The sequence below is a fragment of the Octodon degus genome, unplaced genomic scaffold (assembly GCF_000260255.1).
Source record: "Octodon degus isolate 3935 unplaced genomic scaffold, OctDeg1.0 scaffold00169, whole genome shotgun sequence".
Classification (NCBI taxonomy): Eukaryota; Metazoa; Chordata; class Mammalia; order Rodentia; family Octodontidae; genus Octodon; species Octodon degus.
Genome location: NW_004524745.1, coordinates 5,602,275 through 5,629,502, shown reverse-complemented (window position 1 = coordinate 5,629,502; position 27,228 = coordinate 5,602,275). Strand labels below are relative to the sequence as shown.

At 34.1% G+C, this 27,228-nt stretch overlaps 1 protein-coding gene across 1 annotated transcript in view; it reads right to left on the bottom strand.

Moving 5' to 3' along the window:
* The window catches only part of Tmem232 (transmembrane protein 232), a 254,152-nt gene that overhangs the window by 120,385 nt on the left and 106,539 nt on the right, over positions 1–27,228 (bottom strand). The window contains exon 11 of the mRNA XM_023703402.1: positions 15,264–15,511. Coding sequence (XP_023559170.1) covers positions 15,264–15,511 — 248 coding nt within the window. The remainder of the gene's footprint in view (positions 1–15,263; positions 15,512–27,228) is intronic.

The following is a 27,228-nucleotide window of genomic DNA, read 5'->3' as shown; positions in this document are numbered from 1 at the left end:
AAAACTATGTTTTTGAAAAGTTGCCAGCAACAATTCAAAGCTTAAAAAAAAAGACTAGAATAGAATGCAGGGATTAAAAATGCAAGCCCTTAACTACTTGTTACAATTTTATTAAAGTAAAAATTAAAATTTATGTTCTGAAGAAAGTAAATGATTTAAGACAATTTACTAAATTATGTAACAAATAGACAGGGAACTAACATACCCAAGCTCTTTACTTACATCATTTCTTTATATGCATATGACAAAATTAAGAGCATTACAAAGTTTTTAATTTTTTAGAGATTAGATCCCTAAGGTTCAGAGAAGTTAAGCAACTTACCCAAAATCAAATAGAAAAGCTATGAAATAAAAATTATGTGATGGTATCATGGAGTTTAAACAATTTTTGAATAATTTTATTATAGCATGTTATAATCATTGCATTATTTGTTTATATTTTACTACTTATCATTGTTATTTTATTGTATCTAATTCATAAATTAAATTCTAAAATAGACATATGTATAGAAAAATATAGCATATTTATTAAGATTTATACTATTATTAATATAATATTAAAATCTGGTTTTTGTTATTTTTCTATTATTTTTCCTTTTTTTTCTTTCCTTTTTCCATTTTTTTTTTGTATCTTGCCACATTCAACATTTTAACCAAAACAGAACAGAACTGACACAAAGACAGACACATAGACCAAGGTGAAATTATTACACGTTAATAAAAACATAACCACTTTTCATTTCCTGTATGAGGTGGATCTAGACAGATTTGCTTTTGGCATTTTATTAATGAGTGTGAGACACATAGTCAAACTAGATAAAGCTAAATAATAAGCCAATTCAGTTTTAGAGCTTTTTCTTTTTAAACTCTTGCACTGATTTTCACCAAAATCATACTGACTTTCTAGGAAGTGCTGCTTGATTTCCTAGTGCTAATACTAAGAAGGAACAAAGAAGGCTTCGTGGGAATAAAGTCCTCTAATCAAAATTAAGTTCTAAAAATCAAGGGTCAGAAATTGGAAAAAAAATTAAATGAATTTATTTTTTCTCTTAGTTTGAAGATAAGATCTGTTTTAAAAATTTGCTCAAGGCTTTGAAATTGGAGCAAATCCACATGAGGAGCAAGGGAAAAGCACAACGGATTCAAGAGTAAAACCGTCTTTGCTTAAATTTAAATCCAAACTTTATGGCTGTGAATCTTTCACACAGCGCTTTACATTTCAAAGACTCCAGAATATATATTAAATAGAGGGAAAAACCATGCCTGCCTCTAAGGGAAGTGCTTACACATACCTTAGTTATAAAATGCACTAATTTATCATGGCAAACAGAACTATTTATCTAGGATTGTCTGACAACTTGTTATTTAAAACTAGAGGTCCTAAAAGTCTCTCAATTGATGAAGTTCTTCTAAACTCAACTTCACAAAGGTCCTACAGTCTTCCTTTTACAACCGGGATGGCCGCTTCCCAAGGGCTCTGGCTTCTGAATCTTTGTTTCCAGCATTCCTTATCTAGCTGTATTCCCTAACCCCTAATGGTTTGGCAACAAAACCAAAAATATTCATCTTTCCAGGGCTGGGGAGATAGCTCAATCATCTCCTAAGTGCCTGTCTGGCAAGAGTAAGAACCTAGGTTCGATCCCTGGTACTGTCTGCCAAGCCTCCCCAGAACCCTGGGTGTGCCCTGCTGGCCCTGCAAGTCTGAACTGCAGAGAGAGATCATGTATCAAATAAATAAAACTTTAAAGCAATATTTATCTTTCCATTGACATGAATTACAGGAGGGTAGAGCATCAGTGAAGGGCCATCCCTGTGCTTGACCACAAAACCCAGAGAATCTCCAATCGCCTCCCCAGTCCAGCACCTCTCTCAATGAGCTAATAAGAAATGCAGACTCAGCATTTCTTTTTGCGGGCCACTGGTTTCTTAGTCCATCCAATAAAGCCAATTTCTTACCCTATCTCATGGAACATTGTAGCATCTACTTTTCCTACTTTACCACCATTTGGTAAATATTACTTAATCCTAATTACACTGTTTTGTAGCTAGCTCCTTTTATAAAGGAGGCCACAGAGGAAGATAACTCTGCTTATAAAAAAATAAACGAAACTAAAATGTCTTGCCTAAATGACAACAGAGGGTCTCAGTCCATTCTTGCTAGTTTGCTAGGGCTTTTCTCCTGCTAGGTACTGGTTTGATGAATAGAATTTTTTTAACATAAAACTCTGAGCAACTAAGCATGATTAGAGATGGAGTTTTAAGGCTGTGTTGTCCTGCTCTTTAAATACATGAAATAATTAGTTATTTGTGAGTTCTTAGAGATTCAAGAATAAAGCTTAGAAGTGAGCTTATAGGAAACTTAGAAGCAAAAGCATAATGTGTGTGAAAGCTGGTTCTTAAGACTTTTGGTCTTCAGGACTCTACATTCTCAGGCTTTTTTAAAAAATTCCTTATGCTTTAATTTTTTATGAACTTATGGTAGTTTTCCAGAAAAAGAGAGAAAGAACAACAATGCTTTGAAGAGGAAATATTGTATATCTGTTTTTGTGGCTGTAGCTTGTATGACATAGTAAAGATCTATAATAATTTCTTCATTAAAAAATAAGTTTGGAGGGAAAAAGAAATGCAACTAGTGGTGTATTACACTCACTTAAAGCAAAAGAAAAACTGACATCTAAGACAAAGTGATTACTTGTTTTGAAAATTTACATACAACAATTAAATCTGTAAGTTGCACTGAAAAGAATATATGCTTATACAAAAGACAACACTTTTATTTTCAAATAATTTATAAGGCAAAACCACAATTTAGTTTTTCAAATAATTTATACTTCAAAAACTTAAGGAAAACACTTCTGGAAAAGAATTATGGATCTTGATACGTAGCTGATGATTCATCAATAAGGATGCTTGCTTTCTTTTCTCCTTACTAGTAAATTCTCATAGTTTTACACAGAAATAAAAATGCTTTAATGTTCCAAGGCAATAAAGAAACATATCTGAAGTTTTCCATCCTCCTACCTTTTAAATGTGCCCCATATTTTAGAGTCCTTAGGTGTTGGCCTTTCTTGCTTTTTCATTTTTTTGTTAACATCATATAATAGAGATTTCTAGGCATTCTTGGTTTAAAAAAATTGGCGAAGTGACACTGTATACATGCCATTCAGGAGTGAAAGGCTGAGTGGAATTTAAAGGATGCAATTGTATTTAGTTGTGCAGTTCAGTTACATGTGCAGTAGATGTTGATTAGTCCCAGGAATTTGTATGGAAGTGGAAGTAGGTACAGAACTAATGGAGAACAGCTAGCTATGGAACTGGTGATTCAGCAGAGAACCAAAAAAATAAAATAAAATTTACTGTAATTTATTTAATAAGTTAATTATCTAATTTAATTTCTTTATTGGTACATGTTTATAGTACATAAGGATTGCATTTATCATGGAGTTGGTATATGTGCATGATCATTCTTTAAGATTTATTTATTTATTTAAAATGCATTTGGTACAGGGTCTCACTGTGCAGCTCAGACTAATAGTGATCCTCCTGTCTCAGCCTCTCCAGGGCTGGGATTACAGGCGTGTGCCACCATGCCCAGTTTCAGTGCACAAGGCCCACATAGCATGGATAGAACATTTCAGACATGTGTCTTTACTGCTTTGGAGCACTAAAGCATTTTCATTTCTGTATAAAAATATGAAAATTTACTGGTAAGAGCAAAGAAATAAATAGAAGAATAAATATGTTCTTTTTCATACATGTTGTACATGACGATCACATCCCTCTTAGGGACTTAGGGCACGTACACAGCACTTCTCAATCACCCACCCTTTTTATATCCTGTTCCCCACCTCACATTTTTAATACAGAAAGCAGGTACCCATACCTCAATAAATACAAAGACTCTTCGTCCAGGCCAGACCTAGATTTTGCCTTGATGCCACCACGCTGCAGCCTTACTCCACTCACGCTTCTGTAGCTAGACATAAGTCTGACCTCCTTGGCGCTGGCAGTGTGTACAGCTCCCAGAGGCAACGTCCGCGTCGTACAGCGAGAACGCTGTGAGGTGAGCGCTGCCCAAGGGAGCCTTGCACTATTTAGACACCTGTACTAGGTTTCTCGGACTGCTGTGTGGCAGGGACACTGCAGTTGCTGGAGCCTGTGATGAGCTGTGATACAATGAACAAGCAGATACCTTTTCTTTTCAAAGATCAGTGATGAATGATTCTCATTTACTTGATGAACGATAGGTTCTGATGAGAAGTTTAATTTATTAATCCTTCAAAACCTGTAAGATGCTTTGGGTCTTAACATCCCTTTGCTGCATTTTTGCTTCATTCTTCCCTGACTTTCTAAATTTTCTTAACCTTTCTCCCAAACGCTGTGTATCTCTTCTGCTTGTCACCTTCATCATCAGTGTCTTTCCTTCTTATATCAGCTCCATTTCTTTTCGATCTCTCTCACATTTCTTTGTGTTTATAATCTTTCACTTGTTTTTCTTTGTTTGGATTGAACCCAGAGCCTTGTGTATGCTAAGAAAACACTAATGTTGAGCTACATCCTCACCCTTGGGCTTAAAATTTTTATTTCTCTGCTTCTCCCCTTCCACATATTCCTACTGCATCCTTTTCCTCTTTTTCTTTTCCCTCTGTGTCCCAGAAGGTAACGTGTATCACCATCTTCTTTCTTGGCATGTATTTACTCCTTCCCATATTATTTCTCCAATCTCCTCTTCTTAATATCTGATATTTTTTGTTCTTCCAATTTCTTTATTGCCCATCTTCCTACATTGTTCATGATGTGAAGTCACAGTATAATTGTTTAATGTTCTCTCTAAGACTCCACCCTGATTATCTTCCACTTCTGTGGTCCATGAGAATATACAGAATGTACTTGAGGGTTCTAAATTAAATCCAAATACCCATATTTGCAGCTGGAATTTTCATTGTACTTAATTATGTTATAATTTTATAAAAACATATAGTATATACTGATGTATTCTTGTAATATTTATTTCTGTATATGAGAAAACTAAGCCTCAGACTGCACAATCCTTAGTCCCAAATATAAATATATTCCTATTGATTTCAGAATTCCTAAAAAAATGTTAAAACTTTGTCAAAATTTATCTCAGGCATTTTTGTCAATCTTTCGGAGAAAAAAATCCTGCTGCTGGCCTTGTAATAATCAATTATTACACTTACAGTAAGAATTCCTCCTGGAATTAACGCCTCCATATTTTTAAAATTTAAAGGATAACTTACACAAATGCCAAGGATGAAAATTTCCCACATGATTTAATATATTCTTCAAGAAATTACTATGTAAATCCCAATAGCTAAAAGGAAAGAAATAATATAACTCAAATATATATACATATATATATATATATGAACAAAAATATATGAGTTAGAATTCAAAAGATAGATTACTGAAAAAAGTAATAGAGAAGTCTAAAAACAGAGCCAGAGAGATAGCTCAACAATCTAAGCACTTGTCTGGCAAGTGCAAGTGCCTGGTTAGATTCCCCCATACCACATGCATGCTGGCCCCATAGTGTTACGGCAATCGAAACCAGGCATGGTGATGCGTGCCTATAATCCCAGTGCTAGTGAGGCTAAGACAGGAGGATCACTGTGAGTCTGAGCTGTGAGACCATGTACCAAATATATATATATATTCTTTAAAAACTTTAAAGCACTTAAAGTGAATAAAAAGGACAGACACAAGTAGAAAAAAATGAGAGTAAGTAGGAAGCAAGTCAAAAAGAGAAAGTTTATTATAAGAGTCCAAAACCTTCTTTATCCAATCACAACCAAATAAATTGTGAAAATGAAATTAAATAAATAGCACTAAAGGAGGGCCAGAGAGATAGCTCAGTGGTAATCATCTGCCTGGCAAGTACAAGGCCCTGAGTTGAACCCTGGTACCCACCAAAATAATAATAATAATAATAATAATAATAATAATAATAATAATAACAGGGCTGGGGAGATGGCTCACTAGAATAAGTGCTTGCTGGGCAAGCACCAGGGCCTGAGTTTAATCCCCAGTTCTGCCAAAAAATAATAATAATAATAACAATAATAAATGAAAATGTAATGTGTTAAAATTTACCTTTGAAAACTAGAAAGATCTAGAGAGACTAATACCCAGGACTGACACTTGGATGCCATTATGGTAGACACTTTTAGCAACCAGCACTCAGTCTGCCCACATGAGTGTATTCTGGCTGAATGCACACCTCATAGAGCACCATAGAAAACAAAACTGATAAAGAATTAACTGTAAAAGAAACATAATATACTGATAGTCTAAGAGAGAGTTCTACACTACTTTAAAAGAGTAGATCATCCCAAATCATATCTGAAATAGAACATCTCAAATTACTTTCTCCTATAAAAAGGGATGGAAATATTTAAATAATAGCATAGACATCCGACAAAGATGAAACCAAGCAGATACAACTGTAAACCAATCTCGTTTTGGACTACTGATGCAAAAATTGTAGATCAATTTTTGACAAGAGGAACAACCCAGAAACCTTCTAGCAAACTATTTTAACTAACAAAGTTTCTGCTTAATCACACTTTGCTGCTTCAGAATTCATCTCAAAACATAGTGACTTAAAACAATAAACATCTGTTTTCCCAAATCTGTCGATCAGGAATTGTGGCAGGGATTCCTGGGACTGCTTTGCAGTTTTCAGGATCATACTGGCTGAACTCACTCATGAAGCCATACTGGCTGGCAGCTGGGCTGCACTGTAAATGTAATGGTCTCCTAGAAGGTCTAGGACTTGGCTGTTGGCCAGCCAAGTGGGCACCTTCGTTCTCTTCTCTTCCATGTGTCCACGGCCTGTCACCTCCCAAGTTCTTTCTCTCCCACAAAATGATCATTAGTAATCCTGGGCATTTGTCTTATACACATTGCCAGTCATAAATCTTCTCTGGAAAAAATATTTATTTAATATTCTAATCTATGTTTAAAGTAGTGTTATTAGGTTTTTTAATTTAAAAAGTTGATTTGCAATTGAGCTGTAGATATGCTCATGTGTGGTACAGTTGAACGCTTTTTCTATTACATGGCTTGAAAATATACTCACCCATTATGTAGGATGCTTTTTCATAATTTCATTTGCTCTACAGAAGGTTTTGGTCTCATGTAGTCCAATTTGTTTATTCTTGTTGTGCTTTTAGTGTCATATTCAAGAAATTCTTAAAAGAAAAATGCCATGAAGATTTTCCAATGTTTTCTCATGAAACTTTATGGTTTCATGTCTTATACTTAAGTTTTTGACACATTTTGAGTTGATTATTTTATGTATAGTGAAGGTTGGGGTTCAATTTCATTATTTTTCATGTGGATATAGTTTTCTCAGCACTATGCATTAGTTTACTCTTGCCCATATCTATTTTTGTCATTGCTGCTGAAGGCCAAATAACCACATGACTATATTTCTGAACTCTGTTCCATTTTATCTGTATAGATATTTGTCTATATACTTATACTATGCTGTTTCTATTACAGCAGTTTTGTAATATATTTGGAAATCACTATTGTATCGATTATAACTTTGCTCTTTCTCAAAATTGATTTAAAGGTAGCAAGATAGCTCAGTGTACTAAGTTCCTACTTAGGCAAGCACAGAAACCAAGGTTTGATTTCCAGCACCACATGCCACACCAGCCTCAACCCTGGGCATGCGGAGCCAGCCACTGAGACAAGGCCTGATGGCACTGGCCTGTAATCTCAGCTCTGGGGAGGCTGAAAATAGGAGAATCACTATGAGTTCAAGCTGTGTGGTGAGACCATGCACCAAATATACTTTAAAAAAAAGAATGATTCAAAATTAATTTAAATACTTGTGTTTCGTGTTTCCACATGAATTTTTAAAAACATTTCCTTAAAAAGGTTTTGATAGAAATTATATTAAATCAATAAATTCCTATTGTTAAACATATCAGCAATATTAAGTGTTTCTTTTCATGAATACAGAACAGCATTCATTTGTTTTGTGTTTTTAATTTTTTATCAATGAATCACACTTTTACTCTATGATTGTACTATTTGTCATGTTTACTCCCAAGTATCTCTTTTTTGGTACCATTGTAAATGTGATTGTTTTACTAATTTCTGTTTCAGGTAGTTTGTTGCTAGTATACAGAAATTAAATTGATTTTCATATTCATTTTGGATTCCACAATGTTATTAAATGTATTTTCTATTTCTAAAAACTTTTGGTGCATTTTTAAAAATTATATATAATATATATAATTATATATAATTCCTTTTTCTTATCTAATTATTTTTTGTGTTTCTAGTATCTTGTTTAAAAACAACAAAAATGTGATCATTATCTTTTTCTGGAATGAAAAACTCAGGTCTTCACCATTGAACAAAATGCTAGCTACAGACTTTTTATATATAGCTTTTATTATGTTGAGGCATTTTTTTCCATTTATTACCATGTTTATAATGAAATGGTTCATTGAATTTTGCAAATAAGTTTTCCTTATTTATGAAAATGAACATGATTTTTATCCTTTGTTCTGTTTATGTGGTGCATCACATTAATTTACTTTTGTTATGGAATTATCCTTGTATCCTCAAAATAAAAACTTACATTGTCATGTTTATTACTTTTCAGTATGTTGTTGGACTCTATTTAAGAATATTTTCTTGGGCCAGCCAGATAATTCAGCAGATTAAAGTGCACGCTTAGTCAGACACAGGGGTTGGGGGTTCAATACCTGGCCTGCCATGCAGCCCCACCCCCGGAGTGCACTGACAGGGAGACTGAGCCTGGATGTGATGGCTTGCGCCTATAATCCCAGTGCTTGGGAGGCTGAAAAACAAGATCATTATGAGTTTGATGTGTGTAGTGAGACCCTGTAGACCCTGTACTAAACACATAAAAAAAGAAAAGAGAATATTTTCTTGAGGACCTGGTATCCATTGAAATGCATGTGCATTATTTCTTCAAATGCTTGGTAGAGTTAACCAGTGAAGCTATCTGATAGAGAGCTTTTCTTTACTGAGTCATACTTTACTCAGTCCCCACAGTAATTAAGGTTTTGTTCAGATTTGGTCATCCCTTAATAGTAGATATTTCTTAGTAGATTGCATAGTTCTAGATTTATCCATATCTTTTAGATATTCAATTTGTTCTCATTTAATTGCTTAGTGTTATTTTTTATAATTTTTGTATTTCCATGACATACATTAAAATAGCATTCATTCCTGATTTTATTTCAATCATATTATTTTTAAGTGTTCCAAAACTCTTATTCATTTTATTTGTTCAAGAAATAGCTTAGTTTTGTTAATGATTTCTATTGCTTTTCTAGTCTCTAATTTTTTATTTCCCTTCAAACTTCAATTTGTTCTGCTAACTTCCAGTTCAGTTTTCTTTTTCCTTATTTTTACATCTTTTTAAGTATAAAATTATATTGCTTATATGGGATTTTTTCTATAAGGTAGGCACCTTTTAATAAATATCCCTTTTAGTACTGCTTTTGCTATATTCATGTTCTAGTATGTTACATTGTTATTCTTTTTGTCTAAGAATGTTTTCTAATTTTCTTTTTTATTTATTTTTGACCCCATGTTGTGCTAATTTCCAAATGTTTTGGAATTCTCCAGTTTTTGTTCTATTGATTTCTGATTTTATTCCATTAAGGATGAAAAAGAAACTTGTATGATTTCAGTCTTCTTAAATTCATTAACCATTGCTGTAAGAGCCTCAAGAGAAGATCACCTGATATTTGAAAAGAGCGTGTACTGTGCTGCTGTTGGGTGGAATGTTCTCTAAGTAGCTGCAAAGACTGCTCTACAGTGTTGATCAAAGGGAATGTTTCCACATTCTATCTGATTTTTCTATCCATCATTGAAGAAAAAATCCCATCATTATTATATTTCTATTTTTCCTTTCAACTTCATCAGTTTTTTTCTGCACATATTGAACTGCTCTGATATTGGCTACATATATATTTATAATTGCTACAAATTCCTAGTAGTTTGACTCTTTTCTCACTAGGCAAGATAATGTTCTCCTTGTCTTGGAAGGAAGTTTTTTTTAACCTTATGTCAATTTTGCTTGATATAAACATAGCTGTCTATGCTCTCCTTTGGTTAATATTTTGCATGTAATATCCTTTTTCATTCTTTTAATTTTACCCCATGTACCCTCAAATCTAAAGTGAATTTCTTATATAGAATGCAAATTTTTTCTAGCAAAGCTGCTTAGTGAGGGAATTACAAATTATAGTCCTAAAATGAGCATCATGAGCAACTGGAAAACCCTAAAAGCTTTCTTAGTTAAAAGAAGGGGGTGATGAAATGTGCACATTCAGTATTATTAAGGACTAGAGCATACTTGATACCCTAAAATACATGAGGAAAAAAGCATAGGTACAAAATCAAGAAAGCACAAATAAACTATATGTGTAACTGATGAAACTATGAACCTTGAAAAAAAATACCAGTTAATTTACTAAATGAGTGGGGTATAATATTAACATATAGACTACAATAGGCTAGAACACATATAAGGAACAAATTGTGGGAAGCTACGTTTGAAGAAAGGATTGTATTTGGAACATAACACATAAATTACTTAGCAATAAATGTACAAAGAAAAACACAAGACATATGAAAACATGAACATTACTGACGAACTCAGGAAAAATTCCGAATAAAAGTAAATGTATAGCCCCCTGCCATGGGAGCTCTGCAGGCACATCATAGCAGGCAGGCAGGCACAGGGAACCTACGGGGACCAGAGAAGCTCTGCACTAGCACCCCCCCCCCACTGTTGCCAGTTTGGCTTAGCTGCAGCTAATCTGTGGCCACTTCTCCCACCAGTAAGTAGAAAGAACCTTGAGAACCCTACTCTGCCCTCCCACTGTTGTGGTGGCCTTGCTCACCCAACCCCTGTTCCCCTGTCATCACTGCTAAGTCCAGGTGAACACTGGGAGCTTAAACAATGTCAAAATGAAAGAGAAAAAAAGGCAATCTCCTATGTCCAGCCCACCCAGAACAAGTCCAGGAGAGAAGGTCATAGAAGAAATTGGAAGTCATGCACTTGAAATTTCTGAAATGATAGCAACTGAAGTAAAGAAACAATTCCATCAGGCTACAGAAGAAATAATATCAGATATAATCTCCCAAGTAAAGAAAAAGAAATGACAAAAACCATGAAAGAATTGCTCAGCACATCTAAAGAAGACATAGATTTAAAAAATAGAGGGGAATAGGAAAATGATGGAAACATTGAACAAACAATACAAGAAAGAACTATAATGCATGAAACAAATTCAAATAGATATCCAGGAAATTAAGAATTCCATTGAAATCTGAATTGAAGACATAATTTCACATATGAAGATAGCAATGAAGCTAATAAACTCAAAAGGCAAGATCTCTTAAAAATAACAAGGAACCAAGAAATAAAAGTGTAACAGCTACAAGATGATGCAAAAAAAAATGATTTGTATCAGTGAAACCTCAGGAGTCAACACAAATGAAATAAAAAGATTATTTTCAGAAGTAGTAGCAGAAAATTTTCCAGTCATGGGAAAAGAATCTGACCTACAGATAAGTGAAGCACATACAACTCCAGTTATCCATAATCAAAGTAAATCTACATCCAGAAACAATAATCAAGATTCTAGAAAGTCATCAAAAGAACAGAATACTAAGAGCCATTAGAGGAAGGAAACAGATGACCTACAATCTCATCAGTCATGGCAATTTCTCAACACAAGCCATCAATTAAGAAGAGCTTGGAGAAAGGTATTTTAGTAAAGTATTTCAAGAAAATAATACAACCGAGATTGATACACCCTGGGAAACTGTCTATTAAATTTAATGGATACGTAAGATACTTCCATGACAAAGAACAACTGAAGAAACTCATGAACACCAAACAAACCATACAAAGAATACTGACAGATACTCTGGAAAGAGACAAAAATGACCACAACTCAAAGGACAATAGCAGAAAGGAACCACCAAACAGCATGCACTTAAATACAGGGAACACTTCTCCACTGTTGGTGGGAGTGCAGGCTGATACAACCACTATGGAAATCAGTGTGGAGGTTCCTCAAAAAGCTAGCATTAGAAGTTTCATTCAACCCAGCTATTCCCTTCCTAGGTATTTTTCCAACTGAATTGAAAACTTCATACTACAGTGATTTATGCACCCTTAGGCTTATAGCAGCACAATTTGTTGTAGCTGAATCTTGGAAACAATCCAAATGCCCATCAACTGAGAAACAGATTTTTTAAGATGTGATATGTTTACACAATGGAGTATTACTCAGCTATAAAAAAGACAAACTCAAGGCTTTTAGAGTTAAATTGATGCACCTAGTGACCATATTTGTAAATGAAGTAAATAGACCCATATATATGGAAACATCTTATTGTCTCACTAGTGTATGAACCTCAAAGAATAAATAACATCTGAAAGGTACAATAGGTACAGTTAAAGGGATTGAATCTCTCCAATGGGATGGAAAAGTTGGGATGAGGAAAAGGACAAAAGAAAAGGAAAAAGATATATTTATGTAGATATTCAGGATAGGTTGGATAATTGTACTGCTGATTTCTGCTAGTCTAATTTATAGGAGCAGTTAATGATGCAATTTTTTGTTTTTCTTTTCTTTTTTCTCCAATTTTGCATGTTTATTTCTGGTAATCTAAACAACTAATTTGAAGATAATATTAAATAATACAAGAACCATTGTCAAACGTCTATTATTTTGTTCAGTGAAATTGTGTATTTTCCTAATGTTTTTTTTCCCTTTTCTTTGATGATTTTGTATTCTCTTTAAAAAATAAAAAAGAATAAGTGAATGCATGCCATGGGTTAGAGATGTTAATTCTCAAAATCACAGCAATGGTAAACTTTTTGAAATAAATTTAAAATTTCAAAGTGAGGTGAATATCTGAGTAAGTTGTTGTTAGAATTAGAAAATATTGAAAAACACTATCTCAACTCTCAAATGGCTAAAACGCAAATGTTTGACTACTTCTACATGTTTATAATGGAGGCATAAATTTGCATAACTCTCCTAAAAGTCAATCTAGAAGTATCTCCCAACATCACAAAGCCATATACAAGTTGACTCAGAAGCCACACTTTTTAATATTATCTTGCAGGAATTCTCCCACATGGATAAGAAGAAAGATCAAAAGGTTCCTTTTTGTGGCCCTGTCTATAGCAGCAATCTGAACAACCCAAATGCCAACCAATACAAAACTGGTTTAATAAATGGCTGAAATTCATGCTAAGGAAACATCTCATGGCATTAAAACAGAATCTGATCATGATAACAGAAATTTCTTTCTAATGTGACGAGGCTAAAGAAAAATATTAGAAGCTGTAAGTGATATTTTAATATGCCATCTTTGATGTGAAATGGAGAGACATTTAAAAATACTTACAATATTTTAGATTTAAGTTTTATGAATACTTTCACAGGTATGCATTTTATTTACCCAGAGAGGGTACTGAGGAATTACTTATGCTGTTACCTAGGGTAGGAAGGAATGAAGGGAAAGCAGGCATGTGGGGTTCAGTCACTAGGGACGTTTGCATGCTACACTTTTAGAGCATAGAATTCAGATGTGTTTTTAATTAAAAGCTTGAGAAAATATCATAAAATTTCTTTTTCATCAGCAGAAAAGGAGGTGATCTTGCAAATAAAATAAAAATATATAATACTTTTAAGGTACTTAAAGACTTTTCAAACACATTAATAAACAGGTGATAATTAGAAAGGGGTAAGTGACTTTCAATAAAGATTTTTCTATTCATCCAAATTACTTCTCATTTATGGATGGAGAAACAATATATTTTTAAAAATTTATTAGACTTTTTAAAACTAAAATAATTTAGTCAATCGAAAAATAAGTACCTAAGTAAATATATGTTCAATAATGTAAGTAAAATACACAGTTATATCTAAATTTATAGATATATTATCAGCAGCTATTTAGACCAGCTAAGTTTACTTCATGGATTCAATTCTTCTAGTCCAAAAACAAAATATTTAGATGGTGAGAAGATGCAAAGGCAAAACCAAATATCATTTCTGAGCCCTGGACCAGATACAGGGAATACAATTTGAAAAAAAAAAAAAAAAAAGGAAATCAGGAAAGGCAAAATGGAAATGAAAATATAATCTAATAGCTATCAATTTCAATCTAACACAAAAACATTGCTAAGAAAAGCGTGCAAAAATGAATTGCTCAAAATATCAAGAGTTCTGACTACATTCTGATTTTTTTAAAATCCACAGAAAAAAGTACAGAGTCTGCAAAAAAAATGTATACAGGTTTTAGCAGTTTGCTGTACTAATAAATGCCTGGAAGCTCCTGGCCCCCACTTTGAGCACCTTGTAACTGTAGCAGTCAAAAGTAACTTGTACTAATCTCATGATGTCTCAATAAATTTAGTTCTCAGATTTTACATAAGATGTTCTTTTGATGATTTATACATTTTGGCAGACTGTACATTACACAATATACTATTTAAATGAATTGGGCCAAAGAACAAAAGCTTTAAACCTTCAATAAAACTTCAATGAAAGATTTACAAATGTAAAAATAGCCTGTCCTATACACCAGCAGAATGATTTTTCATCTATTTTTTAAAATCGTTAGAGGAGAGTCAGTATGGAAAATATAAATGTCTTAAGTGGTAACAAAGATTCTAAGAAGCTGGAGAAAATTTAAAAAACATTCTATTCAATAATTCTTTCCTAAGTACAAAGCTTTCTGAAGTCTTCAGACACAAGTTTAAAGACATTTTAAAAAGATTTAAATATACAATACAATAAAAATATCTACATATCTACTTCTTTTTGGAAGCTTATTATATTCAAAACTCTAAAATGCATTAAATGCACTTTAAATATGTATCTACATATCTATATGTACAGGAAATACAACCTTAAAATTTTGAATATTGAATGAGACAATTTTTAATCTAATATTCTCACAAGAATTACATTAACTTTGCTTTGTATTATATAATATCTCTTTCATCCTTTGGGAAGCAATTTCTAAAGAGGTAATAACTTGCTCAGGATAAACTTTTTTTTGCTCAGGATAAACTGTTTAGGAGATAATATAGTCAGGATTTGAGCTGAAGGATAGAAACTGAAGTAAATAATGTGAAATGATTATCTGTAAGTCTTGTGATTTTGAAATGTAGTATATTAAAATAACAGAACTAACAGTGCTTGACTTACCTTATAGTAAAATGTAGAACCCTCTTCTTCATGGATTCCTGTTTTCTATTCCGATATTTCATTTGGTCCTGCTTTGCTGCTGGTTTCTTTAAAGGAAGTGCATGTACATCAAGAGGCGGAAACAATAGCTTGGAAAGTGCGTTGGCAACTCTCCACCCAATGAACTTAGAGAAAACCTCTTCTTTAGCATTTGATGGGACTTTTGTGCGGCATCTTGTAAAGGGATCGCTTCGGTCATTTAATTCAGCCTGTTGAAAAGTAAAAGGATCCAGATGAAGTAGAATTAAGTGAGAGGAAAAAGATGTTGTTATGAGGCAAAGCACAAAATGTATGTTCACTTTGTATTAATGTTGCATTCTTCCTGTTAAACAAAAATAACTTTTATAAAAAATACTTCCCAAAATGATTTTTATATTCAACACTATTTAATAAGATAAACAATATCAGTGTATCCAACCTTGAAATCTTGAGTATACAATGATAAAATTTACATTTTTCCATTTCAGATACTTGCCACACAATAATTTCATAAGTATTTATACAATTTATTTAGAAGAAATGAAGTAATACTTGAATACATATTTTATTAAATCAGACATCCATTTTGTGCACAATCTAAATTTTCATTTAACTAAAAAGAATAATTGCATTTAACCAAACTTTTCAGTAGGAAACAGTCTTTTTAATCAGTTTAAATTGAAGATGCTATAGAACTTAGAGTTTCATTTATTTTTAAAATTTATTTAAATGTGTATATTAATGGAGTATCATAGTATGCTTCACTACATAAATTTAATATGTTCTAATATCAAAAAGGAGTGTAAAATTTCCAGAATATTTAGGCAATCTTCATTTTTGATATTTCATTTGTATTTGATAATGCTCTTGACTGATTTTTAGTTACTTCTTTTTAAATTGCTAAAACCATATTTTCTTTAGATGGAATTCTAAATAATAAATGAAGATACAAGTGAAATGCCTTGTATTACAATTTTTAATACTTCACTGTGTACTGGAAACATTTTCTCATAAATAAGCTAGACATTCATTTTCATTTTCATTTCTAAAATATTGATTGAACATTATCTATCTTCATATAGCTCATTACCAGTGAATAAGGGTTCATTATAAATATCTGTAAATCCTATTAGAAAATATAGACGAAAAGCGTTTTGTTTTGTTTTTCTTTCATATGAACATCTAAATTAACCTCTTTTACATTCTAAGATCATCCTTGGCTCCATTAAATTACTACTGCAAGATTGATTGAAATTGTCTGATGAAATGAAAGTGGAACAAGTACAGTTTCATTTTTTAAACTAAGAAGAGAAAGAAAATATTGAGGAAAATAGTAGAAGATAGTTAAACAAATATACATTATTATGAAATCCAGAGAGAATGAGAAAGAGTAACATGAAAAATAGTTTAAATGGTAACATAGAGACTTCCGGGAAGATGGCAGATTGGTGAGCAGGAAAGGAAGAACCTCTATGAAATTTTCTGGCCAGACCCTGGAGTACAGCAACATGAGGAAGCGAAGGAGGGAAGAGGGTTCCCAAACCCAGAAAAGATCTGAAGCCAGAATTCAGGCCTGTGGGAACAGGGAGGAAAAGGTGACTGCAGGCCGGGCTTTGTCCCTGGGCCCAGAGTCACTGACTGGGTGGGGCGACTTGGACCTGCAGATACTTGGTGACTACTGGTGACCCTAGAGGCTTCCACAGAGAAACACGCCGGTGGAACAGGAGCAGCAGCAAGTAAAGAGCACTGCAGCGGCTGGGGAGGTTTTTGGGTTCAGACATCATGCGGGAGAGGGCGACAGGCCAGGAGCCATAGTGGAGCAGGGCCAGTGAGCTCCGAATGCAGAGCAACTGCAGGCTCCATCCAGCAGCTGAGTTCCAGCTGGCAAAAGGCACACGGACTGCTGCAGGGTGTGTTAGTCTGAGTCCAGCAGCGTAGCCAGAAACCAGCCTCAACTTCAATAGAAATAAAGGTGCAGGGTCGCTGAGACGTGCACCACCCTGTCGTGAAGCTGCCCCTAGCTTGTTGGGACTGATCAACTCAGATTGGGACTCTACCCACTGGGGTACATCATCTACCCACTGGTTGTAAACCGGTGACATCACAGGCACACCTTCAAATGGTTTTTTTCTTTTATTCTTTTTCTTTCTTTTTTTATTTTGTTTTGGTTCTTTTCTTCTTCATGGTTTGCTCTTAGTTTTACATGAGTGTGAGCGTGGTTTCTAGTTTTTGTTGTTGTTGTTGTTGTTGCTGTTATCATTCTGTTTTGTTCTTATTTTTATTGTTCTTTCTCTATTTCCCACCTGTTTTCCTCACCCATTTCCCAAAATTTGTGACCTTTGTTTGTCCTCCAGCCTTGCTTCTTCTAATCTCTTCTTCTCCTTTCTTCTTTCTTCTTTCTTCCCTCTCCTTCTCCTTCTCCTTCTCCTTCTTTTCCTTCTCCTCCTCCTCCTCCTCCTCCTCCTTCTCCTTCTTCTTCTCTATCCCCCCAACTCATTTTAAATTTTCTCCCCTGACAGTAAAATTTCAATATTGAGGGTATATTTAATACATACCTTTTTCTGGTTTGCTTTACGTTTTGTTATATAACCACAAAATTTTTCAATACAGTTAAAGGTGGCAAATTAATAATTACCTATTTGTTGTTTTCTAGGCTGTTTGAATCTATTGTTTTGTTGCTTCTACCACATTACCCAAAGTGACACAATTCTTCCAACCAGTTGTTCTTCCTGATATATCAAGACTAAGATTGCCTAAGTACCATAAAAATACCTTAGGCCAGTGCCAAGAACCAGGGCCTGGCCAAGTAGGCAGCAACTTCTCAGCCCCAATAAGTTAAAGAAGTAGTATCTTGCAATAGATTCAAAACCCAAAAACCAGCTACACTTAGAAGATGCTCTGAGAAATAGTCATTTCCTAAGGGCTCTAAATACTAGCAATAAAGCTGCTGGCCATAGACTTTTTACAAGGATAAACCCCAAGAATTAAGCTAAAAACAAAAATAGAAAAGGAGAAGATACTTAAACAAGAAAGAACCACAGATGTCCGTCCAACCAAAGGCAAATCCAGAGGGCAATCAAAGCCTCCTTAGACTCTCTGAAATGGTGACAGTGGAAGTTGCAAAACAAATGAATGAGACTTTAGAAAAAATCAAATCAGAAATAATTTCTCAAGTAACTACAGAGCTGGCAAGCACAATGAAGGACACAATTAGTAACTCTAGAGCAGATACAGATTCAATAATAATTGAGAAGCTGAGGAAAATAATGGAAACCATGAATTCCCAACACAAGAAAGAAGTGGCATAGATGAAACAAATTCAAACAGATATTCAGGAGATTAAAAATTCCATGGAAAGTATCAGCAGCAGAATAAGCCAATGGGAGGGTAGAATCACGGATATAGAAGGGAGGATTGCACTTAGTGATCATGAAAACAAAACTTTCTTAAAAGTAATGAGGAACCACAAGAAATCATTCCACCACTGTTATGGTTTGTGTCTAGTTATCCCCCCAATGCTCCATGCCTTGATGTGAGCCCAGTAAGCTTCCATTCCCAATGATGTCAAAGCTTTCAACTTATGAAAATGTGGTCTCAAATCCCAAATATTTCTCTTATCTATCAAAAGTGTTTGTTTTGCAGGAAGTAGTCAAAAGTGCTTGCAGGAAGTAGTCAGGAAAGAATATTGGATCTACAGCATGAAAGAGCTGAAATAAGGTCCAGTCCTTCCATTTAATAGTTAAAAGAGTGAACTTAAGAGATAGTTAACCTTTCCAGGACTATTCTGTGTTTAGTTTTATTCTGTCTTTTTCTTCATTTATATAATAAAGGTAATAATAGCTGTCTTTCAGAGTTTTGTGTGGCTTAACTTTGCCCATTAGGATGAATGCCTTGATGGATGGTAAGAAGCTCAACAGATATGAGTTTCCAATGGGGCTTCCTTAGGATACAGCACACCTCCTGGGCCTTTTCATCCACTCCTATGCCAGTTCAAGGACTGATCAACCTCTGCTTCCCTGCCCAAATAATTTGGATCACATCATTACTCTTATGTTCACAAATAGATCAAATCATATCATGGTTATACCTCTGTTGTCATCTTCCCTCTTAAATTCTTTATTCTAATATATAACAATTCAGGGCTTTAAATGTCACTTGTACATAGACTATGTAATGACATCTTGAGAGTAGTTACAGAGAATGTTAATTACTACACATTACAGTAGACTTCAAGTTCATAAATTCCTTATCCAGGTTTCCAATGAACTTCTCAAACTCTACCTTCAAACATATGGTAATATTTACATTGTGTCAGTCTTTCTATTTTTTAATGATGATTATGTAGGCTATGAAAATTCAGACATTTTCTTAAAATATTGCATTATCAAAACTTGACATTTATTAAGAACTAAATTTAAACATCTGATGACCATATTTAGTGATGGAAAGGGACTTGACCTAAAAATACAGCATACCACAGCTTACATCTGCTAATTCAGATGGTGATTTTCTCCAGAGACTCTGTACAGAATCTTCATGGAATCCTCAGGTTATTAGGAACAGGATTCTTGGTTTAAAATAACTACTTATGTCAATGTATTTCTTTTTTAAATGTATTTCAAGTAACATGATTTAATGTGCAGAATTAAAAGATCTTGGCTGAAAATACACAGGAAACTTTGGTTATGCATGGGATAAATTATATAATCCATGAGGTTCCAACTCTCTCAATTAAAAGACTACATGAGATGCTTTTTAAAATACTTTCCATCTCTAAAATTTACTCAGAGAAGACTCTAAAAGATGTACTTTAAATTAAATATGGAGAGAAATTCCCATAATTTTCTAGGTATTCACCATTCCAAAGTATCATTGTATTTCAGAGAGGAAAACATATTTCCTATCCCTGGTGCACAGTCTACTTTTACATTATAAGAATATCATAGGGCCAGGGAGATGGCTCAGTGGAATAAGTGCTTCCCTGGCAAGCACAAGGGCCTGAGTTCAATCCCTGGTTCCACCAAAAGTAATAATAATAATAATAATAATAATAATAATAATAATAAATAAAAGAATATCATGCTTGATTTGTGACATCTACAATCACCAAAAATAGTATTAATCCCAAATTTATCTATGAAATTCTGTTGAAAGAAATGAACCAACAAAAATAATTACACAAGCATTAAGCACATAATACTGAATATTTTATACAAAAGAAATCATATTGTCTCATTCACTTTTTCATATAACTTTCATATATATTGTTTGTGATACTTTTGTGTAAAATTAAAAATTTCTGCTTTCTGTTCAAGTTCTTACTATGCCACTGATTTTATATGCAATATAACTCCTCTTAAAAGTGGCAATTTTGAATATCCATGACAACCTATAGATTCAGTATTAAAATTGAAGATAAAGAACTAATATTCTTAAAGAATATCTTTCTCATATAGCCTGTACTAATTGTGGGCAACAACAGATGCTCAACCCCCACCACTTTTTGTCCTGGAAATAAAGAAGGTAAAAAAACAAATAAACAAGCGACAACCAAAAAAAAAAACCAGCATCAATGCAGGTGGCAACAAGAAAATGGATAAAACAGCACGGGGTGAATTTGCTAAGGTATTAAATAGTAGTAGCAATAAGAAAAAAGATCTCTAGAGTTTTCAATTTTCCACCAATAGTTAGAGAAATACAGCAAACATACCAACAGTTAAACTTACACATTCTTCTTGACATGAAAGAAAAAACAAAATAGAATACTGAACAATTCTAGCATAGTTTAAATGCTATCTCTTTCTCTTATTATCTATTTTAAAGATATCCCAAATTTCCTGAAGTAAAACTGCAGCTGGGAATATTTGACTTGTTTTTAGGGGGCAAAAAGAAAAAAAGGATTCTTTTTAAATTTTAAAATTTTAAGTGACTTTGACAGTCTCACACAATTATTTCTTATCAGAAGTTAAAGAAGGGGCCAGGGAGATGGCTCAGTAGAATAAGCACTTCCCTGTGAAGCACAAGGGCCTGAGTTCAATCCCTGGTTCCACAAAAAAAAAAAAAAAAAAAAAAAAAAAAAATTAAAGAACTTCACAAAAGCTGAACATCAGGAGCAATTCCTTAATATTAAAATTTTGTTCCTTAGAGCAGGCAGGATATCTCAGCGGACTAAAGCACCTGCTTAGGCAAGCTTAGGCAAGCACAAGGACTGCGTTTCAATCCCCAGCCCCAAATGCCTCACCAGCCCCACTCCCAGGGCGGGCTGAGCTGATCATGGAGTCAGGGCTTCGTAGCCCATGCCTGTCATCCCAGCGCTGGGAAGGCTGAAAACAGGAGGATCTCTATGAGTCCAAGCTGTGTAGTGAGACCCTGTAACAACCAAATACATTTAAAAAGTGTGTTCTTTAGTGTCATTTTCATAAATAAGAGAAGCATGTTTTAAATGAGTAACTCAAACTCTCCTCTTGTAGGTGCAACAAGAGTTTGAGAAAGTGTGACTGAAGAAGGAGTTAGTCGTGTGATCTTGCACACAACTAACTTGACCACCTTAGTGCGTGTTTCCTTATTGCTGATTTTGAATGACCATAGTAATCCCTTTACAGAATTGTAAAGATTAAATATCAAAATTGGATATATTTTCTGGCACAGTGTCCAGCGTATAAAAGTCCTTCAGGGAGTGTTGGTTTCTTGTTTATTTTCACATTAGAGAGACTATGAAACAGTAGAAATGGCAGAATCTTTGGGTAAAGCTCACCTTCTGTGCACCGCACCCCACTATTTTATCTCATTGAGACTCATGTCTTTGATCTACATGTGTGAGGACAGCTGAAGGGGAGCTGTAGTGCAGAAGACCTAATAGATATAAGATCCCTGGCATAGCCTTTGTAAAGACTTGGCAAATAATTGTTCTGTTTTCTTAAACAAAGTATTCGTTACTTTGGCATTGTACTGATACATATTTTATGTGTACCTCCTTTTCTACACTCAGAGTTTCCCTGTGTATCAGGAGAAAGCCACCATGGAGAATGAGATTGACAGATGATGAAAAAATGTTGATAACTCATGTTGTTTTTCCTTTTCTGTGCTTATTCCCTGGAAAGTACAGTGGGACTATTAAAATATCCTCAAGAATAAAAACAAATTTTATCTTAACAGCCTCACCATACAACGCGAACCACAAAGTTCTTTAGCTGATGAGTAAGAAGAGTCCTCTGCATTAAGTCACAAATTCACCTCAGCTGTACAGATTTCTTTCAGCTATTGAGGTCATATGCCAGATGGCAGAAAACACTTAGACACGATGACTTTTCCTGCATGTGCCAACATATGCTGCTGGATTGCCTATACAGGAAAACCTCGCTCACTGCAAGTCTCCCTGGAAGTATTTCAAACAAAGCACAACAATTAACATTTGTTTATTATGCCACTGTGAGTATATGACAGCTTTTATTTCCTTCCCAAATACTCAGGCCACAGTTGAGTTTTTATCGAATTTGTCACATGAAAGGCTTATGCTTCTGGATCTATTCAGAATGGTTTTTCATTTCAAATACCCTTAACATATCACTCTCCACCCCTCCAACCTCTGTGAGCATCACATTTTCAGAACATGTATAAAAAATGGTAGATGATAGAATAGTATTACAGATAAAAGAAATGTAAGATGCGTGTATATACTTTAATGTAATTCATAATCAACATACCAGTCTAGATAAATTAAGCTATTAAATACAATTTTACCATTAAGTTTAAGAATATGAGTACCAAAAAATAAAAAATAAAAATATAGCATGAATTGTATATTTTTAAAGCAAAAAGTTCTGCATATTTCTATAAACATCAAAGCACATTTAATCTTTTCAAAGTAATTCCAAAATAGCTTAACAGATTAAAGAGCCTGCTTAGGCAGCCTGAGGGAACCAAGTCGATCCCCAGCATGCTGTGCTGGCCCTGCCCCCGGGGCACACTGAGACTGGGACTGAGACTGGGTGTGGTGGTGTGCGCCTGTAATCCCAGCGCTTGGGAGGCTGAAAACAGGAGGATCACTGAGTTCGATCTGCGTAGTGAGACCCTGTACTAAATACATAGAAAAATACATTATTTTATGATACATATTATATATTAAATATTATATTAACATTACTCTCTGTGTAGGTAATATGAATGCACTATTACATGAAGAACAGTAAGAGGAGCAAGGAGTTATGAGAAAAAGGTTGTGACATAAATGTTGTCATTTGTAACACCTAAAACAAGAATGGAATACATATTTTAAGAAAAACTTATTTGAGCTTCAAACTGCATGTACCTTCACTATGTCTGTGATTTTTTTTTAATGCTTTCTACTCACATGGAGAAATGACACACTTCCCAAGTGCTGTTTGTAAATACTTATTAAAATTTTCTCCTAACATATTTGTACCACAGAACTTGTCTGAAGTGGTGTGACAATATTATAAATTGACCCAATGGAATTTGACAATTAGCATGTTATGAAGGAATTCAAGGACATACAGAAATAAATACCAAACGTTTTATTGTAAATAGTGTGTGATCATAAAAATAAAAAGAGAAAAAGAAACCCTTAGTGAAATATGCTCACATTTTATTGTAAAACAAGCATACTTATTTATTTTAATTTTATTTATTTATTTATGTGATACAGGGTCTCACTATGCAATTCAGGGTCGTGACCCTCCTGTTTCAGCCTCCCCAATGTGATAATTACAGGTGTGCACCACCATGTCGAGTATCTGGGCTGGGGTCATGCACTGGGTTTCTGGGGCCAGCATGGCATGTGGTACTGGGAATTGAACTCGGACCCTTCTGCTTGCCAGGCAGGCACTTAGACAGCTGAGTTATCTCCCCTGCCCCTTAAGCACAGTTAGAAAGATAACTTGTATAGAAAATACTTAGACTATTCTAAGAAAATGTAAATTTAACAGTGTTATAACACTTTATCTAAAATATACCTATAGACCCAATGTATTCATTCTTTGAAACGTTTTGGGTTATTTTGTGAATAAGACATTTGATGTTTAAATTATTCTAAGCTACCATTATTTATATAATAATGGACTTTACTTGAGGACTTTAAATAAACAGCTTTAAAGTCATATATTCATTTGTGTATTCTTTTATTCAGAGAAGTTAACCATGGAAGCAAAATAATTTAATGGTAGAATTCAGGAACATTAGATCATACAGGAAAAACAAAGAAAATTCACAAGTACAGGGAACACAAAAAGATTAGATCTGAACTGATGCCAGCTGGTCTTTAAATGGTCCTTTTGAATAATTAACTATGAAGAATTTAAGGGGGTAGAATAGACTACCACTTCTCAATTCTTCTATGGATTTATTAATATATCGCCATACCCAGTTAGTTTTAAGGAGGATAACACAATAATTAGAAGTGCAAAGACAATGCTTAAATTTCCCAAATATTTTTGACAAAGTATTTCCTTTTCTTTTGCATTCCTGGGGATCAAAGCTAGAGCCTTTGCACTGAGCTACATCCTATCCCTTTTTATTTATTTATTTGAGAAAGTGTTTCACTAAGTCTCCTGATAACTCAGAACTGTACATTTTAATATATCTCTTTTCTGTTTGTTTTCATTTCCATCAAAGGAAGGAATAAATATAAGGCAAAAATATCAGAAGTGAAATATGTTGTTGTGCTAGAAAATTGCAGGAAGATGAATGCACAGTACGACCATAATTCTAAGTGATATAAATCAAATCCAATATTGCATGATTATGAGATATGAGATGCCAAAAATATAACTAATCTAATGAGTAAGCTAAAGATAGATTTTTTTAAAAAATCAAAAAGCAGGGTGGTCTAAGTGCCTGCCTGGCAAGCACAAGGACCCAGATTCAATCCCCAGTACTCTGTGCCGTGCCACCATGCTGGCCACTGAAACTAGGTAAGGTGGTGCACACTTCCCCATTGCTGGGGAGGCTGAGACGGGAGGACCACTATGAGTCTGAGCTGCATAGTGAGACCCTGTGCCAAATATATAAATAAATAAACAAAATTTATTTTAAAATTAGCAAGTAGACAATGTGGTGATTGAAAAGGGATTTGGCAATTAGGGTAGATGGTAGGTAAGAAAGGAATAGGAGAAATAAAAATAATTAGAATACATAGCAAACTTCCCAAGAAGAATGTAATTATTGTGTATTGCAAACACATACTTTCAATAATTGTAAATTTATAAAAAAATTATAAGAGAACTCAAGAGAGAAAAAGATTTTAATTTTTTGAGTTGACAACTCATGAAAGAGGAAATTCAAGTAATGAATAAAAGTGAAAAATTACTGTACTTGAGAAAATGTCCATTTAAACCAAATCAAGCTATCCCTTCCCTGTACATCAATGACACTGTTTGTGCAGTAGTCTAGGTAGAATCCAGCTCTCAACTGCCAAGCCCCAGCCAATAATTATGAAAAACAATTTCACCTCTTCAGATTTTCTTATCTTCTGATAAGTGATTATTATCCTAACTTTAACATCCATTGTTTTCTGTGTGTGTTCTTACCAAGTCACTTAAAAAAAAAAAGTCTGAAAGTCACAGAGCACCACATGTACTATAGAAAAATAAAGTATAAAGAATTATTATAAAGTAAAAAGATAAGTAAGCTGAAGTTAGAAGCAAAATTAGCGCTCAACTTAGATACTAAGTGAACAATCCTTTTAACCTATTTTCAGTGTTCTTTAATACTTATATTTAAATTTTTATGGATTTTTTTTTCAAATAACTCAAGAATTCAGTACAGGAAAAAAATCTCTATGCCGAATGCTTAAGAGTACCTGCTGTAGAATTATCACAAGGCTAAGTAAAAACTTTCAGTTTCTATGTCATTATATAGAAACAAAACATACAGTTTGTATATATAATGGGAATTGAATACTTAATAGAGAAAATATTTAGCTATATTACATAGTGAATGTTGACAAATCTTAGTTTTCAGTATAAGTATATTTTTACAGATGATAAATGTGAGAAGAATAAAGACTCCTACAGAACTACCAGACAAAGAACCCGTTTATGCAGCCCTTTGACCCAACTGGGCTCATTCACACAGCTGTAGTCAGCTATTAGGTCAGCTGCAGACTAATTGTTCTTGGGGAGGAAAGTGGATCAGCTAGGATTGCTTGTTTTGCTCCATGTCACTTACTCATCTTCCAGTTGGGTGATGGGCTTTTCGACATTGCCACCACAGGTTTCCCACAGATCAAAACTTTGACACATAAGAATAATCTCTGTTCATGTACTTACCAAATTAAGTTGTTCAGAGTGGCTACCGCTGGAAATTGGTCTTAAGTGTGAGGTCAGGATAAAGCTATACTAGCCAAGCTATCTCAATCTTGAGAAAAGCGTCCTACCTGGACAATTTAAGTCATTAGTTGCTAGCCAACCTTGTGTCTTGTGATACTAACTTTGCGAGAATATAAATAAGTACCCCGACTGTTGTTGTTCAGGTCCTTTGACAATCTGATAAAGAGACCTCAACCTGACTTCAGCACTTGCCAATCAGGTAAAAACTCTTCAACCTGACCTCAGCCTTTGTTTCTTGTCTTCGTTTTCTAAATCTCCTGGCTGTTTTCCCCCAGGAACCACTAAGAGACCAGTGAGTTCCTACACAAGTGACATGGCCAAGTCAAGAGTTGAATGTGGTAGCAACTGTGCAAGAGCACAGATACAGGGAGTCCTGAATAAACCAGGAACGATTACTCTATCAATACGTTGCATAATTTAAAGCAGAAACATATCATAGTAAAAACTTTAAAAAGGTAAAGGAAAGTATACATTTGAGTGTTACTCAACAGAATTACCAAACAACTAGATTCAAGCAGAACTGACACAGATTTTACAAAACACTAATTTTTGCTGTGTAACGCTTTAAAAAAAAAAAAAAAAAAAAAAAAAAAAAAAAAAAA